This window comes from Ambystoma mexicanum, chromosome 2q (assembly GCF_040938575.1).
Source record: "Ambystoma mexicanum isolate Mex_15411 chromosome 2q, UKY_AmexF1_1, whole genome shotgun sequence".
In the NCBI taxonomy this organism is placed as follows: domain Eukaryota; kingdom Metazoa; phylum Chordata; class Amphibia; order Caudata; family Ambystomatidae; genus Ambystoma; species Ambystoma mexicanum.
In genome coordinates this window covers 81,529,148-81,553,810 of record NC_090924.1, presented here as the reverse complement: position 1 = coordinate 81,553,810, position 24,663 = coordinate 81,529,148, and the positions used below count along the sequence as shown (strand labels likewise).

The 24,663-nt window shown below is 49.8% G+C and overlaps 1 protein-coding gene across 4 annotated transcripts in view; it reads right to left on the bottom strand.

Annotated features, from left to right (window-relative positions):
* RAB11FIP3 (RAB11 family interacting protein 3) overlaps positions 1-24,663 on the bottom strand; it is a 945,045-nt gene that overhangs the window by 173,966 nt on the left and 746,416 nt on the right. For all 4 annotated transcript variants that reach the window (XM_069646896.1, XM_069646893.1, XM_069646894.1 and 1 more), the window contains one exon: positions 23,139-23,220. In XM_069646896.1, coding sequence (XP_069502997.1) covers positions 23,139-23,220 — 82 coding nt within the window. The remainder of the gene's footprint in view (positions 1-23,138; positions 23,221-24,663) is intronic.

Here is a 24,663-nt window from a genome sequence, read left to right as displayed (position 1 = left end):
TACCAACAACCTTGAAACACACGACTACCAAACCAAACCTTGTATATGGTCAGACCACTACAGTGTCTCGTTTCAGGTCTCTCTTCCCTCACCTAAAGAAAAAAATTCCAATCCCCCCAAAAAAGTTATGCAAAGGAACTTTAAACATATCAAGAAGGAACAACTCGAATCATGCAAAAAAGACTTCACCTCCACTACTAAAGAACAGGACTCATGCGACATTATGATGTCGACCCTCTTAGACCTTCTTAAAATGTTAGTAGAGCAAAAGGAACAAGTTACTTACCTGTAACTGTTGTTCTCCAGCATGGGTCTGGCATGGATTCACATGCTCATGAATATTCCCCGTCGTCAGGCTGGGAATCCTCGGTAAAGAAAAAACCAGTATCAGTTTCGTTTCTGATCTGTCTTTCGTAGTAGTAACCAATCACTGGTCTCTGCGTCATACTGACCACAGCCAATGACTGCCCTCTACCTAAGCCCCGCCTCTGGCAGCCATCTTCAGATTTGGAAGCACGTGAAGTGGCAGTATGACCAAGTGAAGAGCCGCAGAGGGGTAGGCGGGAGGGTTCGCATGTGAATCCATGCCAGACCCATGCTGGAGAACAACAGTTACAGGTAAGTAACTTGTTCCTTCTCCAGCATGGGGTCTGGCATGGATTTACATGCTCATGAATAAAGAATACATAGCGGTACACACATGCACAACCACGGGAGGTGGCAAAGGCTCAACATTAAGCATTACATAAAACTCAACATCAAGCAATCTTACCTCCTCACCAGGCTCACCTCAGGCGAACAGGTTGCGCAGCACTGCTTGGCCGACCCTGGACTCCTCCCTGGAATCCCGATCGACGCAGTAGAATTTCGTGAAGGTGTGCGTCGACCTCCACGTAGCAGCCCTGCATATGTCCAGCAGGGGCACACCAGAGAGGAACGCCGTGGTAGCTGCGATCACTCTGGTGGAATGGGCTCTCGGACGGCCAGGCAGCGGTCGGTTTGCCAACCGATGACAGTACATGATACAGCCGGAGAGCCATCTGGAAATGGAAGCCTTCGAGAGAGCCTTCCCCTGATTGACAGGTCCAAAGTTCACAAAGAGTTGTGACGTCTTCCGAAAACACTTCGTGCGGTCCACGTAGAACTTCAGCGCTCTAGCACATCAAGCGAGTGCAAAGTCCTCTCAGCCGGCGACGAAGGCGACGGGAAAAACACAGGCAACACCAAGGGTTTGTTGAGGTGGAAGTCCGACGGCACCTTGGGCATGAAGGAGGGGTGCGTCCTGAGCACCACCCTCGTGTCGTGAAAAGTCAAGTATGGTGGCTTGCAAGATAGGGCCTGGATCTCTCCCACTCGTCGTGCAGAGGTGATAGCCACAAGAAACGCTGTTTTCCACGACAGGAACTTTAACGGGGCCGAGTGCAGAGGCTCGAACGGAGGTCCCATGAGCTTGGTCAGCACCACGTTGAGCTCCCACGCCGGGGCCGGTGCCTTCACCGGCGGGAACAATCTGAACAGTCCCTTCATGAACTCTTTCACCAGACGATGAGACCACAAGGACGTCTGCCCCGTGGTTCTGGTGTATCGGGAGATCGCGGCAAGATGAATCTTGATGGACGCGTGCGCCAGTCCAGCCTTGGCCAGCGTCAACAGGTACGGCAGCACTTGGGGAGCCGTAATCCTCAGAGGGTTAATCTTCTGTGCGTGGCACCAGAAAGAGAACCTCTTCCATTTGTGTCCGTAGCATTTAAGAGTCGAGGACGCCCTGGCCTTTGTAAGAACCTCTCTGCAGTCGGCCGGTATGTCGTATCCTCCAAACTCTAGCGCTGCAGGAGCCAGGCCTGCAAGTTCAGCGACTTCGGGTCGTGGTGGAGGATGGCGCCTCCTTCCCTGGAGAGCAGATCCGCGTCCACTGGCAGCTTGATCGGCGGGGACGCTGACAAGTCCAGAAGGTCCGGGAACCATATCTGCCTCGGCCACGCAGGTGCGACGAGGATCATCCTGCACCGTGACCTCTTGAGCTGGTTGATGAGCCGGATCAGCAGTGGCAGTGGAGGGAACGCGTATAGGAACAGGCCTTCCCAGGGGAACGAGAAAGCATCGCCCATGCTCCTCGGCTGGGGAAACCTGCTGGCGAACCTCCGGCACTTGGAGTTTGTCGCCGTCGCGAACAGGTCGATCTGGGGTGTGCCCCACCGTCGGAAGAGGCGATCCACTAGATCCTGCCGTAGTTCCCACTCGTGGCACGAGCGCAGCTCCCTGCTGAGTGAGTCGGCGATGGTGTTTTTTATCCCTGCCAGATGAAACGGCACCAGAAACATCCTTTGGGCGACGGCCCAATGCCACAGGTCCTGCGCCTCCTTGGACAGTGCTGGGGACCTGGTTCCGCCCTGTTTCCTGATGTAAAACATGGTGGTGGTGTTGTCGGTGAAGATCCTCACCACCTTGCCCTTGAGGGACGGAAGGAAGGACCTGAGGGCCCAAAACACTGCACGGAGCTCCAGGACGTTGATATGGAGGGACTTCTCCGGCGGGAGCCAAAGGCCTCTCGCGTGCAGATTTCCGGTGTGCGCTCCCCACCCTTCCAGGGAGGCATCTGTGGTCACTGTCTCCTGGTGGCCTGGGGTCTGAAAGTCCATGCCCGCCGTCAGATGCGCGCGGGTGCCCCACCACCGGATCGCTCGTCGGAAACTCTCGTCGAGTGTGATCCTCTCCTCGAAGTTGCCCGTCGTCTGGATCCAGCGCGCGTCCAGGAACTCCTGCAACGGGCGCATCCGGAGCCTGCACATGGGAATGAGGTAGATGCAAGAAGACATCATTCCGAGGAGGGACTTTATGGACCTCACCTTGGCCGCGTCGGCAACCAACATCCGCTGCACCTTGCCCAGGATGGCCCTGGTCCTTTCCTCCGACGGGGAGGCCAGAAGGGACACTGTGTCGAGCCTCGCTCCCAGAAACAGTGCGGCTTGCGCAGGTACCAGGTGGGACTTGGCGTAGTTCACGGAGAATCCCAGGTCCGTGAGAAGTTGGACGGTCCTTGCCGTGTGCTCCACGGCGAGCTCCCTCGTCTTGGCTCGGATGAGCCAGTCGTCCAGGTAGGGGTAGACGTGGATCCCCTCTCGGCGCAGCTGCGCCGCCACTGGTGCAAGGCACTTGGTGAATACCCTGGGTGCTGACCGTAGACCGAAGGGAAGGGCTCTGAACTGATAGTGACGCCCTTGGACCACGAACCTGAGAAATTTTCGGTGCCCCTTTAGGATGGGAATATGGAAGTAGGCATCCTCCAAATCCAACGACGACAGGAAGTCGCCCTCCTCCAGCTGACCCAGGACGTGCTGGAGGGTGACCATCCGGAACTTATGCGCCTTGATGAACTTGTTCAGCCGTCGTAGGTCTAGGATGGGGCGCCATCCTCCCGTCTTCTTCACGAGACAGTTGTTAGGGAGAATTCTCTGTTTAGGCTGAATTTCCCTACCTAGTGAGTCCCCCAGCAGCTTTGCTGGATTTCTGGGGTTTCTTTTTTCTCCTGCCAAGAGTGAGACTCTTTTACCCTCACTCTTGGACATGTTGCAGTGTGTTTTCTTGGTTAAACCTTGTGTTGAATGGGCTATGGGGTCTTTTACTCCATAGGGCCTCATGTATTTTTGTGATGTGGGTTACACAGCACCCTCTGTGCCGTGACCCAGGGGTGTCCTAGGGACTCCCCAACATAGACTCCATACCCTGGGACTGACTACTGTCTCCCAGGGCATGTAAAGCCACCAAAGACTTTGCTAGTCTTGAATCCTGAACAGAACCAGTACAAACCATCATATTGTGGACGTACTGGCTGGGGCAATTCGATTGCCCCAGGGTCTGTTAGTCGAGGGGGCACGTCTCCGTCCCCCCTGATCGAGTTTTGGCTGGTGGCAGTGGAAACTACTTTTTATATTCGACCGCGAATATTTCCCTATGGGATTTCCCATTGTTTTAGGCTAACACATTTAATTATTTATTTACGGTAGCCTTAAACATACCGCCGGTTTATATATTTATTATTATAACTCCGGTTGGGACTTTTTGCCAAAACTTGATTCTAAAATGGCGTTGGCGTTCGCCTCTGTAACTCTGACCCAAAGTGGAGCCCTTTGTTCCACTTTTGGCGGGCTTCTCCACAGAAGCCCTCCAAAGTGGTGCCACTCTGTCTGGGGTACTTAGGAGGGGTGGAGGGGGATTTAGGCACCCTGGACTGAGTTACCTTGGTAACTCAAGTCGCACTCCGTCCTGATTGGCCCAAGTGGTGAGCCGGCCGGCTCACCACTTAGCATGTTTGAGTGACAGCTAGGCTGGGTGAATGGGGGTTTGCTGCATAAAAGCAGGGCTTTGGGGACTGGAACTTTAGAAGTCGCCACAGGACCAAGAATCCGACGAGGGAAGAGCTGAGCCGACCTGCTTCGACGACACCACCCGGTGGAGCCCTGCTGAACCGTCTCACCACTTTTCCCGACGACCGAGGAGAACTCTTAACGGAGTGGCTCCTTCCCTTGACTGGTGGGGACAACCGGTTTTCACCTTCTTTCCGCTTCTCGAGGTATCTCGTGGCCGCCTTGCCAGTGCCAAGCACCCCGGCAACCGGAACCCCACCACTTTTACCCCAACCACGAAAGTCGGTACAACCCTTTAACCGGAGGACTCCGCGGCTGGTTTCTTCCCGGGCAGTGCAACGACCCTCTTCTTCTGCTCTTCAGCGAGAACTTCTTCTCCCCTGACCGACGTCGAGCCTTGCTACCACTGCCTGGAACAACTGCCACCGCTGGAGGATCCTTTCCGCTTAAGGTACCGTGTTCCGCCTGGCTTCCCTTGCCACCGACTGTACGGGGTAGATTTAGCCCCCGGCTTTCGAACCTGGGAGTGCCTGGAACACCCTGGCTAAACTTTCTAAGCCACTCTAAATTCTTTCTAACTCTTTGCAAGACTTTGAATCCCTAATAACAGTGTGATCTTGGGCACATTTTCGCTCCGGCTACTCTAAGAGTGGGCCCTGCCTAGTGACTTTTGCTCACCTGTGACTTTGTGCTTCTTTGAGCCTATTGCAAGTGTTCTGGACCTTAGAGTGGTGTGTTTAACCCATTTCTGTTTCTTTTTACCCCTTTCTTGAACCTACTAGAGTGTCATCTAACGTTAAGCGCTCACCTCTGTTTTAATTATGTGGTGTTAACCTAGAGTTGTCTAGATAGGAGTAAGGGTTGAAACTGCTTTCATTATAACTGTGTTTGAAGTGCTTTTACTATATTTTGCTAGAGTGATTTCAACTTATGTGTGTTTAATAAATAAATAACTATATACTTTTGAAACCAAGCTCTGGTCAGTGTTTGCTTGTGCTATTGTATTTGAGTACCTATTGTGTATACTTTGCATACTGCCTAACTCTTCTTGAGGGAGGTCTGACTGCTCAGCCACAGCTACCAGGTAAATCTGGGTGGTGCGGACTGCTACCAAGTGGGTTTACTGCTATACCTGTAGTCCTAAATCTTTTGCAGTGGTCCCCAAGGGAACTGCACAGGTTTCTGCCTAACACTGGTGTACAGCGGTGGGATTTGTATTAAGTATACATTTTAGTGTGCTTTAGATACCTTAGTGCAACTAACCACAAAGCTTAGCACTATAAAAGTAAACCTCTAACATGTCAGTTATAGAAAGCTATAGTCAGGAGTCCCTTGCAGCCAAAACTGCTGATTGTTTAAGAGTGCTCTGTAAACATAAAGACCTCCTGACTAAGGGCAAGAAAATGGAGCTGATTGAAAGATTGTTAGCTAACCAAAGTCTGGGTGAGGGTTCAGAGGAACCTACCACTCCAGCAACTGTAGATGACAGTATTGAAATTAACATGGAGCAAAATGTTGATGATTCTGAGGAAGAGTCAGAAGAGGAGGGTGAGGCTGTTGTGACTGTCCCCCCTAGGCCTCTACCTGCTGTACCTACTGGGCCTTTACCAGGTCCCACATTTAGTCCTCAGTACTTTGAACTGGAGAAAATGAAACTAGAATTGGAGTATAAGAAACTGAATGCTCAAACTGACAAAGAACTAAGGCTAAGGGAAATGGAGCTCAAGTATGAGCTAGAAATGAAGAAATTATCTGTTGAGAATGCTTCTCTCTCCGGCTCCTCTAGAAGTTCCAGTCCTAAAAGACCCCGGATGCCTAAAGAATTGGTTGGTATGTATGAGCCTAAGTTGGATGTGTTGGATTGGTTGTCTCTGTTTGAATATAATCATGGGCTCCAGAACATCACAGGAAATGACTTACTCACCTGGTTGTTCTCTAGGCTTCCCCCTGTTGCAACTGATGTGGTAATGGAGATGGGGGAGGAGGATAAGAAGGACTATGAATGTGTGAAACTAGCTTTGATAGCTAGGTTTGGGAAGACCCCTTCCCAGTATCTTAAGAGGTTTAGGAGCCTCAAAAAGCATGATGGTACCCCTTGGGCTACCTGGGTGAGTGAAGGGTTGAAAAACTTAGAGGGATGGATTAAGGGTTACAAGGTGAACACTTATGAAGGTATGAAGAATTTGTTTATGTTGGAGACTATTTATGATGCCTGCTCTCCTGAGCTCAGACAACACTTGGCTGATTCCAAGGAATTAGATTCCCGGAAACTAGCTAGGGCTGCTGACTTGTGGGTTGCCAACCGGGCCACTCACAAGGATTCTGGGGTAACTCAGAAAAAGGATGGGGAGAGACAGCCTAAAAAGGACTCCAAAGAGAATTCAAATACTACAAATTCCAAAGAGGGCCCCAAACAAAACTATAAGGGTAAGCCACAAGGGAAACCGAATCAGGCTAGTGTACCTTCTGGTCCCAGACCAGAAGGAGGTCAGAACAAGCCTCCATTCCAGCGAGCCTTTGGCTCATGCTTTGTTTGTAAGGCTACTGACCATGTGAAAGGAGATCCCAGATGTAAGGGTAAACCTTCAGGGGTCCAACTTGCCTCCTTAGCCTTCGCTCCAGAAGAGGAGGTACATATGGCAAGTGGAAACTTTCTATTACTGGCTGATGAACCCACTGGAGTCTCAGCTAGTGTTTCTTTAGTCTCTCTGGGGTTGTGGGAACAACAGAATTTAGATGTATATAACTCTATCCCAGATAATACTAAAGAGTATTATAAGGACAGTGTCCAAGTGAATGGCCAGGAGACTCCTGCCATTAGGGACACTGGGGCCAGCATAACTGTGGTGGATGAATCATTTTTCAAGGCAGAGGATGTTGCTAAGGCACCCAAATGCCTCACCAAGTTAGCTGGTGGGCCTGTGCAGATGTGTCCCCAGTTACCAGTTCTCATCCAATGTAATGATATGGCTGTAAAAATACCTGTCAGTGTACAATGTGAAGTGCCAGGTAGGGTTCTGTTGGGTAATGACCTCAAAGCTCTTGGAGTTGTATCTCATACCCCCAGACCCCCTAGCAAAAGGTTACAGGAGCTCACAAAACCTGCAAGAGAGAAAACCCTGAGAGGGTTATCTCAGGAGATGATGACAGAAATCACTCCTCTCCCACTGGAACAACTTACTGCAGTAACAACCAGATCAGGAGCAAAGGGGCAACCCAAGACTCCTAGGAAAAAGCCAGCAGCAAACACTCCAGTGCTTCCAACAAGGACTTCCCCTGGGTTGTCCAAAGTTACACCTGTAACTCCACCTCCAGCTGAGGCTGAGAGGGAGGTACAACCCTGTGTGGTTGAGCTAGACTCTGAGGAAGAGCTAGAGGGAGGCCCAAACCTTATTGGAGATTTGGACCCTGAGGACCATCCTGAGCTGCAGTCTTTACTGGCAGAAGGTGGGCCAAGCAGGGCTGCTTTCCGTAAGGGGCAAAGAGAATGTCCAACTCTGGAAGGTCTCCGCCACCAGGCAGCTTCTCAAGCTGATGGGCAAGAGCCTGGGAAGTATAGGTTGCACTGGGAAGATGGCCTCTTCTACAGTGAACCCACTGAGTCTGAACCTGGAGACTACAAACGCCTTGTAGTCCCACAAGAGAACAGACAACAGTTCTTACAACTAGCCCATGAGATACCTTTGGCTGGTCACTTGAGTTTCAAGAAGACCAAGGAAAGGCTCTCACTCTACTTTTATTGGCCAAAGATGGGGGCTGAAGTAGATAGATATTGTAAGAGCTGCCATACCTGCCAGGTTTCTGGTAAGGTTGGTTCCAAGAATGTGGCACCTTTAGTGCCTCTCCCAGTTGTGGGAGTCCCATTTGAGAGGGTAGGGATTGACATTGTTGGTCCCCTTGATCCCCCAACCTCCTCAGGCAACAGGTTTATACTTGTTGTAGTAGACCATGCTACTAGGTACCCTGAGGCAATTCCTATGAGGACTGTTACAGCTCCGGCTGTGGCTAAGGCCCTCCTTGGTATTTTCACCAGGGTTGGGTTTCCTAAGGAAGTAATCTCTGACAGGGGGTCAAACTTTATGTCCCACTACATGAAAGCCATGTGGAAAACCTGTGGAGTTACTTACAAGTTCTCAACAGCATACCACCCTCAGACAAACGGGTTGGTTGAAAGGTTTAACAGAACCATGAAGAGCATGATAGGTGCTTTAGAGGAACCCCTTAAGAAAAAATGGGACCTTCTACTGCCATGCCTGCTCTTTGCTTATAGAGAAGTCCCTCAGGAGGGAGTAGGTTATTCTCCCTTTGAGCTTCTCTATGGCCATCCGGTCAGAGGTCCATTGGCCCTGATTAAGGAGGGGTTGGAAGGTGCTCCTCCCCTCAAGCCAGTCAGAGTGACTGACTATGTGATAGGTCTCCGGAGGAGAATGTCACACATGATGGCAGAAGCAAGTGACAACTTGAAAGCTGGTCAAGCTCTGGTCAAACATTGGCATGACCAGAAGGCTAACATGGTTGAGTTTACTCAAGACCAGCTAGTTCTAGTTATGCTCCCAACAAGGCAGAGGGCCTTGCAAGACAAGTGGATGGGACCCTTCAAGATTGTGGGAAAACTTGGAGAGGTCAACTATCTGGTGGATCTGGGCAGACCCAGGGAAGCTCCTAGAGTCTTCCACACCAACAGACTAAAAGCATACATCTCCAGACCTGACGTAGGAGCCTTGCTTCTAGCTTCAGCTGCAGAGGAGGAAGAGAGTGAATCTCTCCCTGATCTCCTCAGAGGGGTGCCTTTAGATGAAAAAGTCGAAGGAGTTAATCTCTCTTCAGACCTGACACCTGAGCAACAAGAGGAGTGCAAATCTATGTTAAATCAGTTTGCCTCCCTGTTCTCACTGTCACCAGGCTTGACCCCTTGGGGCCAGCATGAGATACTCACTGGTGACTGTCTGCCAGTCAAAAGCAGAGGGTACAGAATGTCAGAACATATCAGAACCCACATCAAAGGAGAGGTCAAGAAGATGCTTGATCTCGGGGTAATAGAACCCTCTACTAGTCCATGGTCTAGCCCAGTTGTGTTAGTACCAAAGGCAGGATCCAAAGACTTGAGATTCTGTGTGGACTATAGAGCTCTAAATGCAGTCACCAAGACTGATGCCCACCCTTTGCCCAGGACAGATGAGTTGGTGGATAAACTTGGTGCAGCCAAGTACCTCAGCACATTTGACCTTACGTCAGGCTATTGGCAAATAGCCCTGACAGACCATGCCAAGGAGAAGACTGCATTTTCAACCCCAGTTGGCTTGTACCAGTTTAAGGTCATGCCTTTTGGATTAAAAAATGCACCTGCCACATTCCAAAGGATGGTGAACCACGTTCTGGCTGGGATGGAAGATTTCTGCATGGCATACTTGGATGACATTGCAGTCTTCAGCCACTCCTGGGAAGATCATGTGAACCACCTAGGACATGTGTTGCAGGCTCTGGAACAGGCCCATTTGACAATCAAAGCCAGTAAGTGCCAGATTGGTCAAAGTAAAGTGGTCTACCTTGGGCATGAGGTAGGAGGTGGAGAAATAAGGCCTTTGCTCAGCAAGATTGAAGCTGTGCAAAGTTGGACAACACCAACTACTCAAACCCAAGTGAGAGCCTTCCTAGGCCTCACTGGGTATTACAGGAATTTCATTGAGAACTATGGGACCATAGCTTCTCCACTGAATGTAATCTCCTCTCCTAAATTCCCTAAAAAGGTAAAATGGAATGAGGAGTGCAATCAGGCCTTTGAAAAACTGAAGAGAGCTCTTTGCCAAGCTCCAGTATTGAGGGCTCCTGACTACCACCAAACTTTCATTGTACAAACTGATGCTTCCAATGTAGGTATAGGTGCAGTTCTAAGCCAACTGGATGAGAAGGGTAGGGAGCACCCCATTTGCTTCATCAGTAGAAAACTGAAGGATCCTGAGACAAGGTGGGCAACAATCGAAAGAGAATGCTTTGCTATTGTGTGGGCACTGAAGAAGTTTAGGCCATACTTGTATGGTTCTACTTTTGTTATTCAGACTGACCACCAACCCTTGAGATGGTTAATGCAAATGAAAGGGGAAAATCCAAAACTATTGAGATGGTCAATCTGCCTGCAAGGGTTTGATTTCACCATTGAGCACAGGTCAGGGTGTCACCATCAAAATGCTGATGGACTCTCTAGGATGTATATCATCGACTAGAGGTATGAGGTTCATCCAGGAGTGGATTAAATCCTCCTGTCCCTTAGTCTGGGGGGGGCGAGTGTTAGGGAGAATTCTCTGTTTAGGCTGAATTTCCCTACCTAGTGAGTCCCCCAGCAGCTTTGCTGGATTTCTGGGGTTTCTTTTTTCTCCTGCCAAGAGTGAGACTCTTTTACCCTCACTCTTGGACATGTTGCAGTGTGTTTTCTTGGTTAAACCTTGTGTTGAATGGGCTATGGGGTCTTTTACTCCATAGGGCCTCATGTATTTTTGTGATGTGGGTTACACAGCACCCTCTGTGCCGTGACCCAGGGGTGTCCTAGGGACTCCCCAACATAGACTCCATACCCTGGGACTGACTACTGTCTCCCAGGGCATGTAAAGCCACCAAAGACTTTGCTAGTCTTGAATCCTGAACAGAACCAGTACAAACCATCATATTGTGGACGTACTGGCTGGGGCAATTCGATTGCCCCAGGGTCTGTTAGTCGAGGGGGCACGTCTCCGTCCCCCCTGATCGAGTTTTGGCTGGTGGCAGTGGAAACTACTTTTTATATTCGACCGCGAATATTTCCCTATGGGATTTCCCATTGTTTTAGGCTAACACATTTAATTATTTATTTACGGTAGCCTTAAACATACCGCCGGTTTATATATTTATTATTATAACTCCGGTTGGGACTTTTTGCCAAAACTTGATTCTAAAATGGCGTTGGCGTTCGCCTCTGTAACTCTGACCCAAAGTGGAGCCCTTTGTTCCACTTTTGGCGGGCTTCTCCACAGAAGCCCTCCAAAGTGGTGCCACTCTGTCTGGGGTACTTAGGAGGGGTGGAGGGGGATTTAGGCACCCTGGACTGAGTTACCTTGGTAACTCAAGTCGCACTCCGTCCTGATTGGCCCAAGTGGTGAGCCGGCCGGCTCACCACTTAGCATGTTTGAGTGACAGCTAGGCTGGGTGAATGGGGGTTTGCTGCATAAAAGCAGGGCTTTGGGGACTGGAACTTTAGAAGTCGCCACAGGACCAAGAATCCGACGAGGGAAGAGCTGAGCCGACCTGCTTCGACGACACCACCCGGTGGAGCCCTGCTGAACCGTCTCACCACTTTTCCCGACGACCGAGGAGAACTCTTAACGGAGTGGCTCCTTCCCTTGACTGGTGGGGACAACCGGTTTTCACCTTCTTTCCGCTTCTCGAGGTATCTCGTGGCCGCCTTGCCAGTGCCAAGCACCCCGGCAACCGGAACCCCACCACTTTTACCCCAACCACGAAAGTCGGTACAACCCTTTAACCGGAGGACTCCGCGGCTGGTTTCTTCCCGGGCAGTGCAACGACCCTCTTCTTCTGCTCTTCAGCGAGAACTTCTTCTCCCCTGACCGACGTCGAGCCTTGCTACCACTGCCTGGAACAACTGCCACCGCTGGAGGATCCTTTCCGCTTAAGGTACCGTGTTCCGCCTGGCTTCCCTTGCCACCGACTGTACGGGGTAGATTTAGCCCCCGGCTTTCGAACCTGGGAGTGCCTGGAACACCCTGGCTAAACTTTCTAAGCCACTCTAAATTCTTTCTAACTCTTTGCAAGACTTTGAATCCCTAATAACAGTGTGATCTTGGGCACATTTTCGCTCCGGCTACTCTAAGAGTGGGCCCTGCCTAGTGACTTTTGCTCACCTGTGACTTTGTGCTTCTTTGAGCCTATTGCAAGTGTTCTGGACCTTAGAGTGGTGTGTTTAACCCATTTCTGTTTCTTTTTACCCCTTTCTTGAACCTACTAGAGTGTCATCTAACGTTAAGCGCTCACCTCTGTTTTAATTATGTGGTGTTAACCTAGAGTTGTCTAGATAGGAGTAAGGGTTGAAACTGCTTTCATTATAACTGTGTTTGAAGTGCTTTTACTATATTTTGCTAGAGTGATTTCAACTTATGTGTGTTTAATAAATAAATAACTATATACTTTTGAAACCAAGCTCTGGTCAGTGTTTGCTTGTGCTATTGTATTTGAGTACCTATTGTGTATACTTTGCATACTGCCTAACTCTTCTTGAGGGAGGTCTGACTGCTCAGCCACAGCTACCAGGTAAATCTGGGTGGTGCGGACTGCTACCAAGTGGGTTTACTGCTATACCTGTAGTCCTAAATCTTTTGCAGTGGTCCCCAAGGGAACTGCACAGGTTTCTGCCTAACAACAGTATCTTGAGTAAACTCTGGAGCCCCGAAGCCTCTTTGGGACAAGCTCGATGGCGCCCTTCTTGAGCATCGCCTTTACCTCCAAGAGAAGTTGAGGGACGTGATGTTCTTTCCTGGCCACAGGGGGGACGCGCGGGCACCTCTTTAGAAACTCGAGCGCGTGACCCTGAGCTAGGGCGTCCAGCACCCAACGGTCGGTGGAGATGGACTCCCACACGCTGACAAAGCTCGCCAGCCGGCCTCCCACCGGGGTGCTTCGGTGGGGGCCCGACCCCACGGCCGGTTCAATCCTGCTTAGACGAAGCTTTGCCGCCTTGACCTCCTTGGCGACGAAGGCGGGGTCCGCCTGACTTGCCTCGTCCCCTGTAAGCTTCCTGAGACGACGAACGGGCCGCTTGACGGTAGGTGGAAAATCCGCCGCCGGAACCTTTGGAGGCGCCCTTGCCTCCGCCGCTCCGAAAGGGCGGCCGCCATTGCTGGAGAACCCCGAGAGCCCGGGCCGTCTCCGTGTCCGCTTTAATAGCCTGAAGGGAATCGTCCACTGTCTTCCCAAACAGGTTGTTACCATCGAACGGCATGTCCAGGACTCTGGTCTGTACGTCTTGACGGAAGTCCGTAGCTTTGAGCCATCCACGCCGCCTAAGGCACACGCCGTTGCCCAACTGGCGAAATCCAGTGTCGGCGATGTCCGTCGCAATCGTGATGGCGTGGTCCGACACCACCTCACCTTCCTGCAAGATCTCCAGGGCATCCGCCCTCTTGTCGTCCGGTAGGAACTCCAGCAGGGGAGCCAGTTTGTACCACAGCTCCCTGTCGTAGCGGGCTACGATAGCTAAAGCGTTGGCCGCCTTAATCGTCGTCGCTGCAGACGAGATGACCCTGCGCCCCATCGTGTCCATTTTCTTTCCCTCGCCGTCCGGCGGGGAAGTCGACGTGGAGGCCGCAACCCCCCCCCCCGCTTTCTTCCTGGCCGCTGCGGAGACGACGGAGTCCGGGGTAGGCTGTGCCCTGAGGCACAAGGGGGCCGCGTCCGGGACCCGGTACTTCTTCTCGTACCGGTCTCTTCTAGCCGGCGTCGTGGATGGGTTCTTGAGGAGGGCAAGGCCCTCATCCCAAATATCGTCCAGCAGAGGCACCGCGAGGACCGTCTTCCTCTTGGCCTCGCGCCGCTGATAAAGGAAACCTTCCTTCTTCTCCTCAGGGCAGAGCTGGAAGAGCTCGGATGCCCTGGCGATCATGGAGTGAAAAGATCCAATCTCGTCGGGCGGGGAAGCCCGGGTGGGAGGTGACGACGGCAGATCCTCGTCGTACACCTCGTCGTCCGTACCCGTCGCGGCCATGTCAGTCCCCGTGTCATCCCCTCGAGTCGTGGACGGGGAGGAGGGCTGAACGGGGCGCGACGGCTGAAAAGGAGGTGGAGGGTGAATCCTTCTCTTCTTAGGAGGGGGGCTTCCCGAAGGGCCTGGTTCCGGGTCCCCCGACGGGAGTGGCTCCTCCACTGGTAACGGCAGTCTCGTCCTTATCTCTGAGCATAAGGACTGTATAGCCAACAAAATGGCAGCCGAGTTGTCTTGCGGCACTGGTAGAGGGGAGTCCGACGGGCGGTCAGGGGCCCCATCGGTACCCTCGACGATGTCGTCGTCTCCTGTGTCGGGATCCCTCCCGACGGGCTGGTCTTCTTCCACGCCAACGCCGTGGCTTAAGACCTCGATCAGTTCTTCCTCAGAGGTTGAGGCCGAATCCACGACGACCTCCTGCCCCCCCCTTTTTCTTCTCCATCGGAGGTTTCACGGGGGTCCTGTCGATGGGCATAAAAGAGGACTCCCTCCGCGGTGGCAGGGAGACTCTGAGCCCCGAGGTCGCCGCCACCGGTGTAGCCTCCACAGGCTGAGCCAGGGCCGCCGCGACTGTCTCGATAGAGGCCTTGGCAGGATGGATTAAGGCTTTCACCACCTTAGGTGCGCTCACCGCCTTCTCCTTGAGGGGGGGGACACTGCCTCGCTCCCCCTCCGCCTTAGAGCTCGACCGGGGCCTCTCCAGGAGCTTCGCCGGGTGCTCGGCCTTCCTCTTACCCGACCCAGAGCGTTGGCTCGTGGTTGATGGTGCAGGGGAGGGTGCGCCCTGCCTGGCGCCCGTAGAGCCCGACCGTTCGGCGCTCCCGGTGCCAGCGGACTCGCGGTGCTTGGCCTTGTGTTGGACCCCCATCGCCGGGGCATCCTCAAAGGTCTTAGAAGACCGCTCAGATTTCTTCCTCCTTTTCTCGCCGGACGGGCTTTTACCTTCCAGCCAGTTGGCGAGACGTTGATGCCGGTCCTTCATGGTCCGCTCCGACATGTTGCCGCAAAACGCACAGTCCTTCTCCACGTGCGTCTTGTCCTCATGTAGGCAGTAAAGACAAAAGGAGTGTTCGTCTTCCTTAAAGACATTCTGTAGCTGGCATCCAGGGCAGACCCTGAACAGCTTTCCGGGCGTCGAGCTTCCCTTCTCCTGGGCCATGACCGAGATGGGCCTGAGAAACTTCTGGAATCCTCCAAAAGCGTAGCTCGACGAATCTTCACCCTTGAGGGGCGTAGACGAATCCGACACGGGTCCCCGTTGATCGGATGGAGAGTCGGTGGAGCTTGAGGCTCTTTTGACCGAAAAAAACGAAGTTTTTTGAGAAAAAACGTGAACAATACCACTAACGCTCGAGAGCAATAGCACGAGGATCCCAACACATGAACGTGCAGTAAAAATCTGAAGATGGCTGCCAGAGGCGGGGCTTAGGTAGAGGGCAGTCATTGGCTGTGGTCAGTATGACGCAGAGACCAGTGATTGGTTACTACTACGAAAGACAGATCAGAAAAGAAACTGATACTGGTTTTTTCTTTACCGAGGATTCCCAGCCTGACGACGGGGAATATTCATGAGCATGTGAATCCATGCCAGACCCCATGCTGGAGAACACACCCTTACAGACTAAAACTTTTAGAACCAAAAGCAAATTGCAAGAGGGGTTTTCTAAAGAACTACTCGAGCTTAAAGGAGCAAAAAGAAAACTGGAAAACACCTGGAAAAAAAACCCTACACTTGAAAATAGGGAAAAATTGAAAAATACGGAAACAAAATACAAGTAACAAATAATAGAGGCTAAGAAACAGTATTTCAAAAAACAAATCATGGCAGCAGTAAATGCCTCAAGTAAACTCTTTAACATCTTGAAATCTTTAGACAAACCCCCTGCCATCTCGCCTCCTTTTTTACCATCTCAACAAGTATGCGACAACACCCAAAAAGCTTTTTTTGAGAAATTAGAAAAGGCGAGAGATAAAATCACAAAAGCACAACTAAATAAATATAATACGATTAAAATGCCAGCGGAAGAATCACTTGTGAACATAGAACCCTTCCATTTCTCTTATATCACCACAGAAGAGATGAAAATAACTCTCGCCTCTATGAAACCTACCTCATGCGCGGAGAACATCCTACCCGCCAAGATAATTTTAGAAAACCCAGACATCTTCGCCTCTACACTTGCTAAGATCGTCAACACTTCCTTTAGGGACCAATTAGTCCCCCAGGCCATAAAAAAAGTCACAGTTACCCCACTAATAAAAAAACCTGGCCTGGATCCTAGAGACACAAGCAACCTTAGGCCAATAACCAACTGTAACTTCCTGCTCAAGATCATGGATAAAGTAGCCACTGCACAACTACAGGCACACATCGAGGCCTCTGACGCACTCCACCCACAACAATCTGGGTTCAGATCATCTCATAGCACAGAATCAGCTATGCTGGACTTACAAAGATGCTCAGCATCTTAGATAAGGGAAAAACGGGACTTCTCATCCTGTTAGACCTCAGTGCCGCCTTTGATCTAATGGATCATAATCTACTCGAAGTAGCCCTGGGCAAAACGGCCAACTGCTCACAAGAGGCAAAAACATGGATAATGTCTTTTTTAAAAGGCAGGACATCTCGAGTCCATTGGGGAGAAAAATTCTCCATGGAAAGGGAGATCCTCTGCGGGGTTCCCCAGGGAGCCAGCATGTCCCCACTGTTGTTCAATCTCTACATTAGATACTTATGCTACATTTTAGATCATGCAGATATATTCTTTACCAACTATGCGGATGATACGCAGCTGGTATTGGAACTTAGCGGGGACCATAAAACTGACAATGACCATCTAAACAGAATTTATAACATCATAGAACATTGGATGGATTCCAATTGGATGTGCTTGAACAGCAGCAAAACCGAGCTAATGGTTTTCAGATCCACCCAAGCCAGAAACACATTGCCCTGCGACTACACAAACTTCAAGATCAAAGACGTCAACATTAAAGTAATTGAGAAAGTAAAAACCCTGTGCATGATGATGGAAGCATCCTTAGGAGCAGAAGCCCAGACTCAATACATAAAAAAAACATGCAACTATTACTTGAGACTCCTCAGAGCTATTAGACCGTATCTATCAGAGAACAACTGTGCCACAGTGGCTAGAGCAACCATCCTCTCTCGGTTATATTACGGGAATGCACTTATGCTAGGAGCCAACAAAAAAAGCATACAGGCGTTCCAGATTATCCAAAATAACGCAGTTAGGATAATCAAAGGCAAATCCAAATCAGACCACATCAGTACATCCAGGAAGGAATTACACTGGCTCAAAGTTGAGAGCAGAACCCACTTCAAGGCTCTTACAATAGCCCACAGATGCATCCACGGGAAGGCACCAGGCTATCTAAAATCGAAAGTACGTCCTTATGCCCCAAGCCGCGCCTTAAGATCCTCGGATCAAAGTAGGATCGCAGTAATGCCTCACAAACGTAAATCTGGACTTGGAAAATCTTTCCCAGTCATTACAGCAAGTATCTGGAACAATCTGCCAGTCCACATAAGGAAAGAACCCCACTACTTACGCTTTCGTAAGTTAGTGAAAACGTACCTCTTTAACTGACCTCGCCACCCTTGACCCTCTAAACCTTTGATTTCTAGGAACTGTCTCGTCCCATTTCTGTTGGTCTTCGTGTCCATGTTTCTGCACCCCGAAACTTGCGAGTTACCGGCGCATTACAAATAAATAAATAAAAATAAATAAAGAAGACAACAGGGGTATTAGACCCTCAAGCCCGGAAGGGATATCAACAGGGCACTGATGACGAAGCTAGAGGGGTCTATGATAGCTATCATCCCCTTTCATCCTCCGAGGAGGATACCCAAACTATAGGGTTACGACCCTCTACCTCAGGGATTGTGGCAGTCCTCATCCCCAAGAAGGTAACGAGGAACTGTCCACTTCGAGCGGGATGTTTACTCCAGAAGATCTTGTGCACCCCAGATCCTCCGACTGGGAACCTTCGTCCAGAACAACCAATTACATCATGAGCAGGCTTTGCAAGCCTCTGGATAAGGAAGTAAGGGCCAGATTAAAGGCAGAATGCCCCGTCCCGAAATTCCTGGGTAAGTAGCCCTCACCCCGGAGCTAGACTCCAAGATGATCACATTTCTGGGAAAGAATGTGAAAGACCCGAGAAAGGGTATTGACCGCGCTTGGAGGTCCTGCCAGGACAGAGTCCTGGACGTTACCAGTCCTCTAGCTAAGATTATGGACCTGGCTGAGGCGGCCATTGATTCCAGTGATCCCATCGACCCAGTGATCCTTTCAGGTTGGGCGCAAAGAGCTCTCTGCCTACTGGGTAATGCCAATTGCGCCATCTCTGCTGAACGCCGTAAAGGTATCCTATTTAAAATTGACGCCAAGCTAGCTGAGCTAGCAAATATGGAATCAGGAGCAGCAGCCCAAGGTCTGCTTTTCGGAGACCCATTTATGAAAGAAATGTCGAAGTTCGTCGGCACCTTTACAGCCTTGGATAAGGCTCAAGCCTCCATCAGAAGAGTTTTTGCTACTAAGGTTTTCTCCAGGGCTGGACGAGGCAGAGGTCGCACCTCCGGCTGCTTCACCTTTGAACAAAGACCTCAGCAGTCCCGGGACCAATACAATTCTTGGCAAGACCGCTCAGACACTTTCTTCCCCTCAAGAGGGTGGGGAAGAGGTCGTGGATGGAGAAGAGGTGCAAGATATCCAGCCCAACAGCAAACTACAGGTCAGTGTACCCATAGCAGTGCCTGCACCGCAGACACCTATGGGGGGGAGACTAGCTCTTTTTGTGCAGGAATGGGACTCCTTATCAGGAGATGCATGGGTCAGGGACGCAGCGCGCGGCCTGCGCTTAGAATTCTTTGCTCAACCTCATCAGACCGTTCGCCCTGCTCCATTAGTTATGTCTATAGCAGACGAGGAAGCATTAGACGGCGAAATCCGCAGTCTATATCTAAAACAGGCAATTCGCCCCTGCTCGAGCCAAGGCGGTTTCTTCAGCCCTATATTCTTGGTTCGCAGGAAGCAGAAAGTACGCCCAGTGATAAATTTGAGGGCTCTCAACGACTTCATTGTCTACCATCACTTCAAGATGGAAGGAATACACATGCTCAGGGACATCCTGAGGCCAAACGACAGGCTTGTGCGCCTGGACTTGAAGGACGCTTACCTAGAAGTTCCCATTCACCAGGCCCACATAAGCTATCTCAGGTTTTCCTGGAAAAACCAAGACTGGGAGTGCACGAGTTTACCTTTCGGGCTCTCCTCAGCGCCTTGAGCCTTTACGAAACCTCTACATCCTGTAGTATCTGCTTGAGAGAATTGGGAGTCAGACTGGTCGTCTATCTAGACAACATTATCTTCATGGGGCATTCTCAAGCCCTAGTAGAGCATCAAGCAAGACTAGCCATCAACCTACTACAAAGTCTTGGTTTCCTCATAAACTGGGAGAAATCTGTACTCAGTCCATCTCAGAATCTAGAATTTCTCGGTTTCCTGGTAGACACCATGAACTCGCAACTTCATCTTCCTGTGGCCAAGATACACGCGACATGGAGGGAGATCCGCAGACTCCTGCAGAGGGACCTCATATCTCTTCGAGAGTTGGCAAGAGTAATCGGTCTCCTGTCTTCTTCCATTCAATCGATTTTTCCCGGTCCTCTTCATTACAGAGAATTGCAAAGGCTCAAGGGTCAGCACCTGAGACGGAGCCTCTCCTACTCTAAGCGTCTGACACTGTCCACCTCCGCGAGAACGGAGCTCAATTGGTGGCTCACTCACATGGAAGCCTGGAACGGCAGAGCCATTTTCGGATCCAACCCCGATATTATCATAGAATCAGACGCCAGTCGCTCTGGTTGGGGAGCGAGATGCGGCTCTGTCGCCACAGGAGGGACCTGGTCACCTCAGGAGCTGGAAATGCATTTAAACTGTTTGGAGCTCCTCGCAGGCTCCTTCGCTGTATGCTCTTTTGCCAGAGGCAGAGCGAGTTGTTGTATCTTGCTGAAAATGGACAACATTTCCGCAGTACGGTCCATCAATCATCTGGCAGGGACCAGATCAAGACCTCTAGCGGAGTTTGCCAAAGATTTTTGGCATTTCTGTTTGGAGCATCGGATCTCAGTGACAGTGGAATATCTCCCAGGGCTCACAAGCGTAGTGGCGGATTGGTACTCCCGTCACTCCACAGATTTCAGCGACTGGAGGCTCAACAGAGAGGTCTTTCTCCACCTCCAGTGAACATGGGACCCCATGTCCGTAAATCTCTTTGCATCCCATCTCAACACCCAGCTACCCATCTTTTACAGCTGGAGACCTGATCCAGCAGCAGCTGCGTCCGATGCATTCCTCCAGCGATGGACCCGGGGATTAATTATGCCTTTCCCCCATTTACAATGATAGCGAGGACCCTGGCGAAGGCCCGTCAGGAGAATACAGACCTGGTCCTCATAGCCCCGGTCTGGACCTCTCAGACCTGGTATCCAGTTCTTCTGGAACTTTCTTCGGATTTTCCAATCCTTCTACCTCAATTTCCAGATCTCCTTCTGGATCCGTCAGGGCAGCATCACCCCCTTCTCCTCAACAGATCACTGAATCTAGCAGCCTGGAGGATTTCAGGTCGAGGTGGAGGATTTCCGGCATATCAGCCATGACAGTCAACCTCATCGAGGAAAGCTGGGCCCTGCTACCCTCAAGAGGTATTCTAACTCCTGGAGTGCCTGGAGTAACTGGTGCCGTAGCAACGGTTCACATCCAGTTTCAGCACCTATAGAGGAAATCCTAAATTTCCTGGCATCATTAGTTGAAAGAGGTCTTGCCTATAGGACAGTTAACGCCTACCGCTCAGCTATTTCTGCCGGCCATGACCTCATTCAGGGGCTTCCAGCAGGAGAGCATCAGCTCGTTTGCAGACTGCTTAAAGGCATCAGACTTATAATTCCGCCCCAGTCTCGCTATGAAAAGCTTTGGGACATCAACAAGGTTCTGAATCTTTCATGGCCACATAACAAGGACCTATCCCGGACTGCTTTGTCAGGCAAACTTACTACACTGCTCTGCTTAGTCTCCTGCAGGAGGGTCTCTGACGTCAGAGCTCTCGATCTGGCGGGCAGGACCTTTTCTCCTAATGGAGTAGTATTCCACTTGCACAGGAGAATGAAATGTAACTCTAGGGTGATTTCATACCCGCTTTCAAGGACCAGCCTAAGCTTTGCCTAGTTAAATGCTTAAAAGTTTACGAGGAGCAGACCGCCCCGCTTAGGACTTCCCCTAACAGGCAACTGCTGATAGCCCTGCGTAAACCGCACAAGGCAGTTTCAGCTCCAACCCTAGCACGCTGGGTGCGCTGGACTAACTCAAGCAGGAATAGACACCCTGCATTTCGGAGCCCACTCCGTGAGAGGAGCTATGGCTTCCAAAGCATTTCAGGTCGGAGTCCGCCTAGAAGATATCATGAGAATGGCGGACTGGTCAGGTGAATCAATATTTAAGGAATTCTACCTGAAACCGGTAGAACAACCATCATCTATTGTGGTGAATAAGCTTTAAACAAGCATAATGGGAGCCTCCGGTCTTGACATAGAATAAAGATTTTCCATAATACCTTACTAGAAATTCTTGATTCTATTAAAGACACGGAGGCAAGCATTATCCCGCCCAGCAAGAGAAATAACAGCGCTAATCACCTTTGGGGTAATAATTGAGCGACTTGTTTGGGAACTGCTTATTTGACTAACTTATGTATGTCAAGTTAACACACTATTTCTCTCCCACCCCCGTAAGGGGAACTAGGGTTCTCTGATGCATAAGCTAATTCGTTATTTTCTCTTTCCTGACAGCGGCTACAGACAAGCCCTCCTGATAGCCCAATCAGCTCTGTTTCAGCTTCTGTCTTGAGACGACCTCAGTTGCAGTTCTTCTTTATTCCATTTTTCTTCTTGAACAGCCAAGTTGGCAGCTTCGAAAGAGGAAGTGACATAATTTACAGGACTGTTTATATGGACATCTAGTTATTCATTGGTGGACTAGGTCACATGTTGGTGACCCTTGCTGGACCTTTCCTGAAACACCATGGGAAATTGAGTTTTTCTCATATTTACACTGTTACTGTTCATGTTTTTCTAAGTTCTTTGTGTTTTTCATGCACCTTTTGTCTGCCACGCATACCTGTGCTCTCAGTAAGGTGCATAAACACTTGCTGCTGAGCTTTCTATTTATAAATTAATAAAAGAAAGAAGCATAATGCTTCACATAATTTTCCACTCGTTTTCACTACAAAAAGAATAATTTTGCTCTTGGGGCTCAGAATATTCCTTCAATCCAGTGGAATTAAATTCAAAGTACAAGTTGAGCTAGACAGAAGACAGCTTTGCAAAATTTAGCGCCCTGATTGGGCTGGTGTACAGCACATTCTTTGCTCCGATAGCTTTCAAGCCCTAAACGTCAAAGAACATTAGTTAAAACTTTGCAAGGTGCACAACACTGCATTAAGTGTGCTGCAGCTAGAGGTACTCCGAACAGAGTTCCAACAATGTTTTATATTCACTTTTCAGCATATTCTAGCACTCTGACCTCCCACAGCACAAGGGCCCAGCCTCAACTAATCTGTTACTTCGTGACTCGAGAAGTGTCTCCATTAAAAAGTCATCTAGACACGCAACTGGACCATACATATCTTCCCTGTGGCCACATGCTAGGCCCATGCAGACTATACCAGTTCTGTTGTAAGAAGAATGCTCAAAAGCCAGCACTGAGCACAAAGGAGGACATGTTTAAGATCAGAATAACTTGGGGAGTATATTGTGGGGTCAGAGTAAATAGGGAAACGACAGGCTTGGTCTTTGAGATCAGACTTTCTTCTAATGTTATATAGGCAAGGGGTACAAATCTCATAAAGTTACCTAGTTTTGTGATAATCTTTTTAGGTAAAAACCTCAGGGAGCGGCGCATAAGTGGGAGAACACATTCCCTGTAATATCAACTCTCCAACATTTTTCTCACCTCTTCAAGTCTCTCTGCATGTGCTATAATGCACGGAATGGTTGATCGTAATTCACGATTCTCATGTTCAATTGCCTTTACTCTGTAACAAAATATAAATAGGTTAAATACCCATAACATCACATATACAGTATCACTGCTTTAGCAGTCACTTCGGAATTTCTTTTATGTGGTTTTTAAGAGGTTTTTCAGTAGAGATTTACCAGGCACGCACATAGCTTTTTCTATGCAGATAGCAGACCTTCAACATAGATGACAAAGTTACTTCTTACCTTGTAACGTTCTTTCGACGGGATGTTCCTCCGACGTATTCCTCATCTTAGATATATCCTTCCAGCTCTGCTGGCCTCGGAAAATTTTTTCTCCAGAGGGCGCTGCGCGTCGACGTCCCTCGAGTCGATGACCTTCGACAGCCGCCGTATCGACGCTCGACGTCATCCTGCCTATAAAGGCCGCGCGCAGCGTCCGTTGCTCAGTTCCGTTTTGTAGCCCACAGTATTACTGTCTGGACTAGACTAATCACCCTGAAGGAGCGTAAGCTGCAACAACAAGGGAAGTAGAACTGCGGGGATGGATGGGAGGGTCGATGAGGAATACGTCGGAGGAACATCCCGTCGAAAGAACGTTACAAGGTATGAAGTAACTTGTTCTTCGAAGGGATTGTGTCCTCCGACGTATTCCTCATCTTAGATAGGCTCCCATAGCAGTATTCTATATTCGGAGGAGGGAGTACTGACTTCACGCTGTCTTCTATTGATGAATAGAATGTAGTACAGCCCTTCCAAACCTAGTCTCTTGACTAGAGGAGGAATCCAGATTGTAAAAACGTGTAAAGGTATGGACAGACGACCATGTAGCGGACGCACATATGTCTTTAATCGGCACGCCTCTTTTGAGGGCCGATGAAGCTGCAATACCTCTGGTCGAATGAGCCCTAAGGTTTTGAGGGGGCTCTTTCCCTGCCAGTTTATAACATTCCAGAATGGCTAGAATGATCCATCTGGAAATGGTCTGCTTGGTTATTGGTAACCCCAGCTTGTGACCTGCATAGCCTACAAACAGCTGGTCTGCCTGTCTTATCCTGGCTAGTCTACTAATGTAAAAACTTAAAACCCTCCTAGGGTCTAGTCTGTGTAACCTCTCTTCCTCTTTCCCCGGGTGAGGAGGAGGATAGAAAGATGGTAGTGTAATCTTCTGAGAGATATGGAATTCAGAGTCTACCTTTGGGAGGAAATTAGGCTTCACTTGCAGGACAACTTTGTCTTTGTGAAAGATTGTATGAGGGGGTTTACAAGAAAGAGCTTGTAATTCGCTCACCCTTCTAGCAGATGTAAGTGCTATTAATAAAACAGTCTTAAGGGTAAGGAATCTTAACGAACAAGAATGGAGAGGTTCGAAAGGTGTACCCATCAGGAAAGTTAATACTAAGTTTAAATCCCATAGGGGAACTTGGAATGGTCTTGGGAGATAAACATTGGTTAACCCCTTTAGAAACTGTATTACCAAGGGTAATTTGAAATAGGAT